Below are 13046 nucleotides of genomic sequence, written 5' to 3' on the forward strand. Positions count from 1 at the left end.
CCATCTTCTCCTCTGAGTGACCCCACGGTTTCTTTGTTCTTCCTTTTGCTACGAACATACCCATAAAAGCCTTTTTTTGTATGACTGTATGATGTCTAGGATGGTGCCAGACACGCCTCCACAAGGAGAGCATTTCACAAGCAGGGGGCCACCACGGAAAGGCCTGATTTTGGGGTTGCCACCCTCCAAACATCCTATGGAGGGGCACATGCTGGGCCCCAATTGTGTTTGCAGGGTCTGGATTGGTTCATGCAAGCAAAGGTGGTACTTGAGGTTGTGGGGTCCTGAGCTACATAAGGCTTTAATAGGTCAAAACTGGCATTTGAATTGAACCTGGAAACTAATTGATAGCTAGTGCAGTCATGCTGGCAGTGGTGTCCTATGTTCAGACTGCCCTGCCCAAGTCAACAACTTGGTGTCAGGAATGAGCTAGCTCCAAGTGGAACTTTACAGCCAGCTGCAGAATACGGGCAGGAACAGAGAGGTTTAGATTTGACACAAGCTGAGCATAGGCCAGAGCTGCCAGCATTGATTCCCTCTGACCTTGGATGGCTGGTTGCCAAGGGAACAATTGAGAGTGGGCTGGAACACAGCCAAAGCTTTCAGGATGCTCAAACAGGTATATACAGACACAGAGACAGTCTTGCAGAACAGGAAGAGATTGGAGCTGATCCAATAAGTCCGAAGAGTTGGTGAATGGGAGGGCTGTTGGACAGGAAGCAAAACAAGAGACTTAAGGTTCAATATATTCTGTAGGAACCGGAAGGAGTCTTCAGAAGAGTCATGTTGAGTGATAATGTTGGCGGCTTTGTCAGAGCCGTCCAGAGCTATCTGTTTGTTTTTGCAATAAATTGTCCTTTTTAATTACCTACGCTTACTTTGTTATCAAGCCGGGACCTGGACTCCTGACATCTGGCAATTGAATTTTGCACCAGCATCCATTTCTGAACCATCTTCAAAGGCAGCCTCACATATAGCAAATTGCAGTAGTGATGTAGACAAGTGAGAGCTGGACCATAAAGAAGGCTGATCGCCGAATAATTGATGCTTTTGAATTATGGTGCTGGAGGAGACTCTTGAGAGTTCCATGGACTGCAAGAAGATCAAACCTATCCATTCTGAAGGAAATCAGTCCTGAGTGCTCACTGGAAGGACAGATCATGAAGCTGAGGCTCCAATACTTTGGCCACCTCATGAGAAGAGCAGACTCCCTGGAAAAGACCCTGATGTTGGGAGAGATGGAGGGCACAAGAAGAAGGGGACGACAGAGGACGAGATGGTTGGACAGTGTTCTTGAAACATGAGTTTGACCAAACTGCGGGAGGCATTTCTTCCCCCCACTTACTCTTTGAAATCACCCCACTTCCTTTTATGTCATACTTTAGGCACCGCTTGAGAGCATTGTGTGTCTCTTTTGCAGTTGCATTCCAAATACAGTGGACACTTGGGTTGCGAACATGATCCATGCAGGATGCACATTCGCAACACGCCGCATCTGCAACCCACAGTGGCGTGTTTGTGCACGCGTGGGTTGCAATTTGGCGCTTCTGCGCATGCGCGACCACTGAAACCCGGAAGTAACCCGTTCCAGTACTTCCGGGTTTCAGCAGCCTGCAACCAGAAAAAACCACAACCTAAAGCGTCTGTAACCCGAGGTATGACTGCATTTTATTGATGAAAAAGCAGACAGTTTAATGTATTTCCTGCAGATGGCAGTGTCGATCTTAACACAGTGTGCATCTTTAAGGAAAAGACATTTAACTAATTTACCTCAGTTGGTGCCTGGAAGCCTGAAATCTGTAATTCAATATGATGTGGAAGAAGAAAAGTATTTGAACTATAAATTGTAGCGCTTTCAGGTAAGATTGTTACTTATCTACTTCAGTTTATACAAGGTGGTTAGGATCCCAACCACCCACCTATACCTCACTAAAATAATAAATCAGCTTAGCAGAAATCAGCGAGCCATCTGCTGTCTGCTTTGGTAATGTAGCATTTCGTATGCTGGGTTGGGCGGGGGTTGGCTCCCCATGTGAGTATGTAAAAAAGTTAACCATCTATCTGAGCGTTTTCACACCCCAGTCTTTGAGAGGGTTTCGTTCCCCCCTTGCTTTACCTCAACCTTACTCTTTGTTTTTCAACATCAGGTGCTCTTTTGTATTCAAATCAGGCCTGAGGACAATGATGTAGCATTTGGGAAGGAAGATGCAACCCAGGAGCCCACCACTGGAAGCCAAGATGGAGAAGATCTGCACAGCCACCATGTATTTCCCCTTGGTGCTCAAGTAAGTTGGCACAAAGGAGACCCAAACACTGCAAAACACCAGCATGCTGAAGGTGATAAACTTGGCTTCGTTGAAACCGCCAGGGAGCTTCCTGGCGAAGAAAGCCACAGTAAAAGAGATGGCAGCCAGAAGGCCCATGTAGCCAAGGGCAGAGTAAAACATAGTGATGGACCCTTCATTGCATTGCAGAATTGTCTGTGTGACTTGGGAATCCATGTCCAGTTCTGGGAAGGGGGGATATATTCCAATCCAGGCAATGCAGATGCCAAACTGAAAGGCAGAACCAAAGAGGACAATACCATTTGCCAAACTCTTTCCCACCCACTTCCTGATGCTGTTCCCTGGTTTTGTGGCCATGAATGCCAAAACCACAGTTATAGTTTTTGCCAGCACAGAAGAGATGGCGACTGAGAAGATGATGCTGAAGATGGTTTGGCGGAGAAGGCAGGTGACCTTTTGAGGCTGGCCGATGAATAGAAAGGAGGACAAAAAGGAAAGCAGGAGAGAAACGAGGAGGGTATAGGTGAGGTTTCGATTGTTGGCTTTAACAAGTGGAGTGCTTTGGTACTTAATGAAGATGCCCAAAATGAAACCTGTGGCTAGACACATGAGTAGCGCAAAGAAAGCCAAGGTAATCCCCAGTGGTTCTTCATAGGAGAGGAAGACTATAGTCTTGGGGAAGCACTCATCCCTCTCATTGTTTGAGTACTGATCTTCTAGACACGCAAGGCAGTGATCTGCATCTGAAAGAAAGAAAAAATATTTCAATACCCAAACATCAAATATTTTCCTTGTTAAAACATTTCTTACAAAATGTAGCATTTTCTTTTTGTAATAGTTATATTCAACATTCTCTCTCTCTCCTAATGAACCTTTCTCACGGATACAGCATGAAATCAGTTTTCTGGAGCCTGTCAAATCTAGGGAATCAGGAATCAGGAGTCATAAGATCATAGCTGAAGTGCAGGGAAAATAGTTACTGTATTTTTCACTCTATAAGACGCACCAGACCATAAGACGCACCTGGTTTTTGGAGGAGGAAAAAAAGAAAAAAAAAATTCTGAATCTCAGAAGCCAGAACAGCAAGAGGGATCGCTGCTCAGCAAAAGCAGTGATCCCTCTTCCTGTTCTGGCTTCTGGGATAGCTGCACAGCCTGCATTCACTCCATATGACGCACAAACATTTCCCCTTACTTTTTAGGAGGGAAAAAGTGAGGAGGGAAAAAGTGAGTCTTATAGAGCAAAAAATACGGTACTTATCAGATAATGGAATGGTGTTGAGCTGGATACGGTCAAGACATATGCTGCAGAGTAGCTGGGGAAACCCAGCCAGATGGGCGAGGTATAAATAATAAATTATTATTATTATTATTATTATTATTATTATTATTATTATTATTATCATCATCATCATCATCATCATCATCATTATTATTATTATTTCAGAGCTGAAAAAAGGACTACTTGAACCATATGTTTTGACAGCCCGGTCCTGTGATGCACCTTGTTGTGGAAGTTAAATAGTACAATAAGCCAGGCCCTTATACCATTGCAATATTGTGGGTAGCAGTGGTGCACCACAACTCAAGGGAAAAGCATGATGGGGTTGGGACAAGAGATTCGGTTATGAGAAATGACTGAGGCATCTTTCCAAACTGAGTACCATGCATCGTGGTCAACTCATAAATATACACATCATTTTATGTGTATGCTGCCTTTCCATAGTTAAAACCATGATCAAGGCAGCTTTCAACATGTAGCACATCAGATAATTTCAAATGGTCAGAAAGATAGTCATTAACAATAAATGTACCCAAGCAATCTGAACAATTTCCACATTAAATCATAGTAAGATCTAAAAATAAAGACACAAGAAATTGATATCAATGATGGCAGCAAGTGATACCTCAACCCTAGAGCCTGTTCAGCAGCCTTGGCTTTTGTAGCTGGAGTCAGTCCAAGCCCGGCCAGGCGGGAAAAGGCCTGCAAGGCAGGGAGAAGGTCTTCCAGGCCTCAAAGCCAAGATGGTTTCAGGATGTCGGATGACTAAAAGTGGTGGTTTAGCAAAGGTTCCCTGCAAGCACTTAGTAGAGGAATAAGGCTGAACTTGAGCCCATTTGGGTCTCTACTCCTAGCAGTGCATCCGACAGATGATTGCCCTGAAACTGTTTCACCAGAACTGAAATTTAAAAGGTAACTGTTCTGTGGAAATCTGCATCTTGAAATTCTGGATCTGGATTTTGCAAAGACGACTGTTGTACAATTCTATGATTCTCCTTGGCAAACATTTCTTTTCAGGCCTAGCATTACTGCGTTCAACAATGAAGCTGCTGCTCCCTCAAAGCCGTTTACCTGTGTGAGTAGAAATGGTTCCTTCCATGCATGGGACACATTTATAGCAGCAAACGGGCTTTGTTTCTGGCACCACCTTGTGGGACCCAGGCTGGCAACTTTCTGTACAAGTAGAACAAGGCTTGGTCTGAAGGGAATCAAGAAAACAAAGAGTGTTTGAGGAGGTTCTGCTTTGTCTGTAGAGAATAAATCATCCTATTCTGATTGGCCTGTGTCTTGTGTAACAAGAACAAGGCCTGTCCAAGCCATTTTGCTGTCATGAAGAACTGGACATAAGAATACAAGAACAGCATGCAGGATCAGGTCAATGGCCCATCTGCTGCAGCATCCTTCTGTTGGGATTTTGTCTACATGCAGCTTCCCACAGAGGCAATTAAGAGTTGGCCAAAGGCCAAGGAGACTGAGCAGAGGCAGTTATTCTGCCTAGAGATATAGGACCTTGGATGCAACTCTGTATTGGTTGAGGTCACCACTTAGGCATGATGACTCATGTCCTTCCTTGGCTGGATTGTTGGTTGGTCGGTCAGTGTGGTGTTCTGTGAGTCGTTTGGAGTTTGTTAAGAGAGAGAGTTTAAGATCCATGTCTGTATCTTGTATATACAGTGGTGCCTCGCAAGACGAAAAGAATCCGTTCCGCGAGTCTCTTCGTCTTGCGGTTTTTTCGTCTTGCGAAGCAAGCCCATTAGCGGCTTAGTGGATTAGCGCTATTAGCGGCTTAGCGGGCTTAGCGGATCAGCTGATAAGCGGCTTAGCGGATCAGCTGATAAGCGGCTTAGCGGATCAGCTGTTAAGCGGCTTAGCAGATCAGCTGATAAGCGGCTTAGCGATCAGCTGTTAAGCGGCTTAGCGGATCAGCTGATAAGCGGCTTAGCGGATCAGCTGATAAGTGGCTTAGCGGCTTAGCGGATCAACTGCTAAGCGGCTTAGCGGATCAGCTGCTAAGCGGCTTAGTGGATCAGCTGTTAAGCGGCTTAGCGGCTTGGGGAAAAGGGGGGGGGGAGGAAAAAAACCTGCAGGAACTCACAAGACATTTTCGTCTTGCGAAGCAAGCCCATAGGAAATTCGTTTTGCAAAGCACCTCCAAAACGGAAAACCCTTTCGTCTAGTGGGTTTTCCGTCTTGCGAGGCATTCGTCTTGCGGGGCACCACTGTAGTAACTTGTAGTCTGCTGTAAATAATAAACACCTCTAAGTAACCATGTTACTAGTAGCAGCGTCTTGTTCCTGCTTCATCCTTCCTGCCTGCAGCTGATTCCTTCTGGAAGGCTGCATATGGTCTGCTATATTCAACTGGGTCTGGCTAAGATCCTGCAACAGGTCACAGTTGCGAAACACCAATACCTTCTTCCCAAAGAGGCCAACCAGATGCCTGTGGAAAGCCAGCAAGCAGGACCTAAGCACAAGAGCATCTTTCCCTCCTGTAGCTTCCAGCAACAGATACCCAGAAGCACTGTTGCCTCTTCCAACCATGGAGGCACAACATCATTATCATGGCCAGCATCCATTGATGGAACAAACTTGCTCCACTCCATGACACATGCTGGACTGGCAGCTGAATTTTGCCTCATTGTTTGTTGTGGGACAGCATCTTCCCCCACACCTGAGGGCAAAAGAGTAGCCCAGAGCACTGTGGAACACATAGCTCTTTCCTCCATCGCCTCAACACCACCCTGTACTTGTTAGCACCCAGTGAATGGGGCAACTGTCTCATTTTGCCCAATAGTAGACCTGGCACTGTCAGAGCACTTCCCCCAGAGTGTTACAAGTTTAGGTGGACTCTAGTCTACAAAATCTTAGCTGGCAATTTATTTGCTAATGTTCAAGATGATGTAAAGTGGTTCTTCTAATCTTATATGCAGAACTTATGACACAGTATTTTCACCCCTATATTGCAAAATGAGAGGCTGAGAGACAGTGATTTGAATGAGACCACTGTCAGAGTTCGTTGTTATTTTTCTTATTATTGTTAATTTTTCTGATTAATTTATTAATCACCTTCTAGAGCCATGTTTCCCAACCTTGGGTCTCCAGCTGCTTTTGGACTACAACTCCCATCATCCCTGACTACTGGTCCTGCTAGCTAGGGGTGATGGGAGTTGTAGTCCAAAAACAGCTGGAGACCCAAGGCTGGGAATCACTGTTCTAGAGAATCATCTCAAGGTGCTGTGCAATTAAAGCAGCCAATGTATTTAAAACAAAGCTAAAACAATACAGACTCATGGCAAAGACCAATTTGTCATCTGGGAAAGCCTGTCAGAACCAAAATGTCTTAAATTGCTTCCAGAAAATGCACAGCTTGACAGGAACGCCATTCCACAAGGATAGCCCCATTCAAAGTCCGGCTCCAGAGCAGGTTTCTGACATCTTTGGAACTCACAGGAGAAACTTTCTCACAGATTGTAAGGATCTCATGGATCAATAAGGGATAAAAGGATGAATGTTATCTGGAGAGGCTTCAGTTCACAGGGTCCACACTTAGCTACTACATTACACCAGCTTGTAAAATGCGAGTACATTCCCCACCTTATTAAACCAGCTGGGCCACACAATGGTCTCCTCATGAATAGTCAGCTTTGGGCCTGAGGAGGCTTGGGTCTTCAGCGTCCCCACTTTCACTCTTATGGCGGTTTCGTTAGGAAACGTGACCAAATTCACAATATCACAGTCAGCTACCAGCTCCCTATCTTCATCAAAATACACTTCATCCATGGTCGTACTGTTGAAGTGGGTGCTTCTCAAAAAAGGGTGAAGCTAGAGGAGTAATAATTTCAAGATGGGTAATTAAACTGTTTTATTTATTTCTTTTCATTTATGAATCACTTGCCATGAAGCATCCCAGTGCAATTAACTATTTGGAAGTCCAAACTCTGTAGGAAACATTGGATGAGGGGATTTTCTGAAGCGTGTGTAATTCAAAACTTGGGTCTTGTTCTTTCTTGTGGTAGTTCATGTCCAACCACCATGACTATCTGCCTCAATGCACAGTTAATGTGCCAAGATAAACGAAACAAATACATAGCAAGAGGTTTGAATGCTCTGACCCAAACTACTAATCTACAAAGGTGGTTTCCTTCTGTTTCTTTCCCTGTTTTGTCCTTGCCTCTTTCCTGCCAGCCTCCACTGGGAGCAGGTCATTTGGCCAAATCTCCCTGCAGGTAGGGTTGCCATATTCCCCAAACTGAAAATCTAGACAAAGTTGTTGAGCGTTTTTTGTGAACATCTCCACCCAAAATTAAAGATTATTGGGAAATGATTTATAATGAATTGAAAAAGATGTTCAAGATAACTTTTGTTAAAATGCCAGATGCTTTTTTGTTAAGTATTATAGGACAGGAACTGCCAAAAGAACGAAAGAAGTTATTTACGTATGCTACAATGGTGGCTAGGATTCTACTAGCCCCGAAATGGAAAGATGACAAGATACCAATAAAAGAAACGCAAGTTAAAGTTATGGAATATGCAGAAATGGCGAAACTTACAGGAAGACTTAGAGACAGTGACAATAGAGACCTTTTAAAAAAACTGGGAACCATTCATGCTGTATTTACAGAAATATTGTAAAGAAATTGACTCACTAGCAGGGTTTGAGTAAACATTTACAATTTAGAAAACAAATGTAAAGGTTAAAAAACAATAATCTGTAAATTAATTAAATGGATGTTCTAACTTGAAAGAAGGTATGGTATAAAAATGATAAGAATATAAGAGCATTTAGTTAAAAGATTACAAAAATAAGGAAAAATAAATTAAGCAGAAGCAGCAAATATTTAAAAAAACCAGAAGGGGAAGTTGAGGGAAGACATGGGGGGATTTTGATTCTTTTATTATTTTTCTTTTATATGATGAATGTGTTGAATATTAATGTGTAAAATTAATAAAATTTGTTTAAAATAACATCAAATTGCAGTAGAGACATGGGTGACTAGGGAGGAAGTGAGTGAAACCCTTAATTGGGAGCACCGTCATTCCTAGGAAATGGATTGTTTGTTCTCTTGCTGTGATCATTAAAGTTTCTAACTGGTAAGAAGACTCCTTTCCCTTTGTTCTTCTTATCTACTGCCAAAGGGGGGAGGAAGCCGATTCCCTGAAGCCTGACACCTGCCTATTGGATTTGAACCCAATAGATCAAAGTGTCTTATGCCACAGATCAGAGTGTTTGCTCAGGTAGCTCAAGAGTCGGCAGCAATGTGACTGACTTTCCGGGAGCTAGATGCCAATGGTAGGCAGGTCCATAATAGAAGTGAGTGATTGGGAAGGTAGAGTCTCGCCACACACTCTCGCACCACACACTCAACATGCACATTCAGATACTCAACATGCACATTCACACATATGGATGTATATACACAACACACATACTGAAGCCACCTACAATCTCTAGTCCAATATTGCTGGTTCTAAGTGGCAGTGGATCAAAATCTCTTTCCCATCACATCCTTGTCTGGATCCAAATTTTCAGCTTGTCGCCTTCTGCATGCAAAACATGTGCCCTTTCAGTACAATGCAGCCCCTCAGTAGTGGGACAGCGAGCAGCATCACGCTGCTTAAAGGGTTCCCAGAACCCAAGCAGAAGAATACGGTGCATGACAACAACAAACACGGGCTAACCATTTCAGCTCTCATTTCAATGGCTCTCACTCTTTCTCACCTGCCATGCCTCTATGTTCAGAAGATCCAGTCTGTCTTCTTCTGTGGTCATCATGCGGCTAGACACAGATGTGATCAGAGCATGGAAAGCATGTGCCGCAGTGTACACAGCATTGTACACATTGTAGCTCTCAGCAGACATACTGTTCCCAAGCCAAGATGTTGGAATGCTTTCCAGCTTTCCTCTCCCCAGGCATCTTTTCCAGGTTTTCCGTGACCATCTCTGGTCGGAATCAGAGCAGTCAAACGTGTCAGACCAAATAAGATCCAGGAAATGCCCATTTTGAGTCAAGAAAAGGCCCTGGGATTTTGTCCGCTGGTTTGTTTGGATGACAAAAGACAAAGCTCCATGGAAGAATGTGACATCCCAGTATTGAAAAGATGTGCTTAAGGTGAAGCCCCACAGAGCTGTGGAGATCCAAACCTTCCCTATAGGAGCACTGAATTTTCTTTCAGTTCTGCTTAGGACATGAGGCAACAGAAACATTGAGTCAGAATCACCATAATAAATGATCACATTGGCTTTTCTCTGCATAATGTGTGCTCGGAAATTGTTGAACGCTCTTCTTGGAATACGGATGTTAATAGAATATACTATTGGAATCTTGTATGTGAATGCTACACAGATGCCATTCTCAGTGAATGCTACCTTCATGGTTCTCGCAAAGTGATCTCCACCATCATTATCTGGAGCAAATAGACCGACCCATATCCACCTGAAGTGCAGGAGCAACTGAACTATCCCCATGTATTGTGAAGTTTCCTTGGGGCTCATCCAATAGGAAGAGGAGAACTGGGTGTTATCACTCAGAATATGGTTGACAAAACCGTAAGTGAGCTAGAAGGAAAGCAATAAATGCTTAACATTCAATATAATGTGGACATTTGTTAGCCGAAGAATGGTTTCCACTGAAGAATGCAATGTTCCAAACATCTACTCACTCTAAGTTCTGGGGAATTTGATTGGACTTACTCACAGGTAAGTGAGCCTGGGGTGGCGGCAACTGATTAACCTGCTTTTGAATCATTGTACATTTGACTTCCACAATCTTATTCATGATTTGCACACACCAGCACTATTGCAACATTGTTTTGCAGGCCCCATGCATATCATAATTCCCTTCCTACTGCCATTAGCAGCCAAAGATGGAGGAATTTTGAGCAGAATTGCATCCCGTCCCATCTTTTCCCAACCTCGCACGATTCACATTTCCTGTAGTGCTCTGAAGTGGCCTGATGCATTATCAATATGGATTATCGTAGGAAATTCCAATAGCAGTCTCCACCTAAATTTCCCCAAATACCCAAGGCACAATGCAGTGTGCTGCTGAACTAGGGGATTGCAGGAAATCTAAATGCTGGCTCCAACCAACCTATTCTGGTGTTCTCAGTAGCACCACCATTGCTGCTCACCACCAGCTAAACCCATCAGTACCACAGCTTATTGTGGAGGGGGATACTATACCAATGAATTTCTCAACCAAGGAGCTGGCCCTGAGAAAAAGACTCCCTTTGTATCTCTATACATGTGTGGCATGGTTGGCAACCTGTCTCCATACCTGAGGGACCTTGTAAACACCTAGCATGGTTGCCATCTGGAAAAAGGTTTCAAAGTCCCCTCCTTGAATAACAGCCAGGAGTTTTCCTTGCCTCCCACACTTGAAATTAGGGACCATCCAATGTCTGGTAGAGAACAGGTCTATGGTGGCTTCATAGGCTCTCCTGACGCTGAAGCAGTTTTCATAGATGCTGTAGCCAAGGGTGATATTGGGTAAGAGCTCAGGATTTTCATTGATCTCTTTAATGGCAAACAGAATGGCCAGGACGTGCTGATAGTTTGTCTCCAGTACACTGGAATGGAAAGCAAATGGCATATCAACTGGTAAAATGGTATGTTCCAGTCCTGCTCTCCCCCCAAGCCCCCCAAAATGCCAGTGACTATGAGTGACCTACTTGGAAGGAAGACCTGCAAACTTTTCTATTCCACTAGTTTAAAAATGTACGAAGCAGACCTGAGCTTTGTCTTGTAGATGTCTCATAGCAAGAAAGAGAAAAACCCTGCCCTGGCTAGGTTAGGGTTTATTTCTTTCTTTCTTTCCCCCCAATTCAATCTTTATTCTTTTAAAAAATATACATTTATACAACACTCTCTGTTGTTTTTGTTTGTAACAAAAAAAAGAAAATGGTGGCAACTGAAGCAAAGATACTTTGTATACCTCACAATACACATGATACTACAATTTATGAAAAAGAAAGAAAGAAAGAAAGAAAGAAAGAAAGAAAGAAAGAAAGAAAGAAGAAATAAAATAAAATAATAAAATAAAATAAAATAAAAAAGAAGAAAAAGTAGTTGAGATTCTAAAAAAGACTTCCAAACATTCTCATTGTACATTATCTGTTAAATACACTTTTACCTCACATTTACCGGTACTTATTTCTTTTCACTATACACCTTTAGGTGCCAGGCAAAAGTGTTCCTTTTCAACCAGGCCTGCCTGACTTGATCTGCATCCTATACCCTATTTTAAAATGCTGGCTCTTTTTTTGGGGGGGGGGGGTGTTATTGGGTTGTTGGTTTTGTTTTGAGTTTATGTATTTGATATTTTATGTGAACTGCCCTGAGACCTTTGGGTATAGGGTGGTATAGAAATAATAATAATAATAATAATAATAATAATAATAATAATAATAATACTCAGAAAAGTGACTTTTTAAAAAGTCACTTTTTTCTCAGTCATTATATACTACAACAGTGGGACAATGGGTTGCAGCATAAAGTCAGTTAAAATTAACCAAGTCAGGGGGGAAACTGATTTAGAGTGGCAGCTAAATTTAGGGTTCACAAATATAGACTTCACAAAGCATCAGGTGTTAGGAAGCTGATGTATACTGAATCAGAGCATTACTCCATCCAGTTCAGTATAATCAACACTGACGTAGTTGCCCTCCTAGATTTCAAGAGGGCTAGCTCCAGGAGATGCTGGGGACTGAAGCTGGGGCATTCTGCAGGCAAGGCAGATGCTGTTCTACTGAGCACATCCCTTTTCAAGAGTTCCTGAAGGAAAAGGGCACCTCAAGAAACATGGACTAGTACTTTGAAGCAGCTTCTTCTAAATCTCAGCAAACAGCAGAGAAGGGAAAGCGATTTGGCAAGAGTAGGTGTTGGAAAACTGCATCTGTACCCAGAAAACTGGGACCATTGGGGCAGCCGCCATTCATAGCTATGAGTGAGTTGGTTGCTACCCAAGGCACCTTGCAAAAAATATTCTGAAATTGAGAACCTGGGAGTCTGCAGCTCATGTTAGAATCCTGCAGGGGAGACCAGAACTAGCTGAGAAAAACCAAAAGCTCGCAACACTTACGGGAGGAAGTCATGGACAGGGTCAGATGTGAAAGCATGTGTTGGATAGATAGCTGTCCTCAACGGTATAACTCCAGTAATGAAGTAATCACCTGGTCTGTAATAATTATTTGGAGACATTCGTAGGCTTGAGATATCTGCATCTACACTCATCACTAACCCAAAGTGCAAATGAAACAATAACAGCGGCAGCATCATTTTAGGTCCAAGCATACAGCAGACACCCCCCTTCAATTGACTTTATTATACCAATAAATTTGTCGAGAGATCTGCCAAGAAAGAAATACAACTGCCTACAAGCCTCATCCTGTGTCTCACTTCAAAGTCTGTTATCTAGGCTAATGGGGATGCAGTCCAACATCAGACCCACAGACCACCTCTGATTATCCAAGTCTTCATCCT

At 43.2% G+C, this 13046-nt stretch overlaps 1 protein-coding gene across 1 annotated transcript; it reads right to left on the reverse strand.

Annotated features, from left to right (window-relative positions):
- Window positions 1–2123: 2123 nt before the first annotated feature.
- LOC144326756 (vomeronasal type-2 receptor 26-like) lies at window positions 2124–12839 on the reverse strand. Its single transcript, XM_077923539.1, has 6 exons — window positions 12646–12839; window positions 10843–11134; window positions 9285–10121; window positions 7160–7387; window positions 4638–4764; window positions 2124–3028 (listed from the first exon to the last, which is right to left on the reverse strand). The coding sequence occupies exons 1-6, from the start codon at window positions 12837–12839 to the stop codon at window positions 2124–2126; spliced, it is 2583 nt and encodes an 860-aa protein (XP_077779665.1).
- Between the last annotated feature and the right edge of the window lie 207 nt (window positions 12840–13046).

Source organism: Podarcis muralis, chromosome 2 (assembly GCF_964188315.1).
Source record: "Podarcis muralis chromosome 2, rPodMur119.hap1.1, whole genome shotgun sequence".
Lineage (NCBI taxonomy): Eukaryota > Metazoa > Chordata > Lepidosauria > Squamata > Lacertidae > Podarcis > Podarcis muralis.

Coding starts and splice junctions, on each gene's coding strand:
- LOC144326756 (XM_077923539.1), bottom strand. CDS start 12,839: ATGCTGCCGCTGTTATTGTTTCATTTGCACTTTGGGTTAGTGATGAGT. Junction 11,135..12,645: donor CCTGTCCATGACTTCCTCCC/GTAAGTGTTGCG, acceptor TTTCCATTCCAG/TGTACTGGAGACAAACTATC. Junction 4,765..7,159: donor GGCCCAGCTGGTTTAATAAG/GTGGGGAATGTA, acceptor GATTCCCTTCAG/ACCAAGCCTTGTTCTACTTG.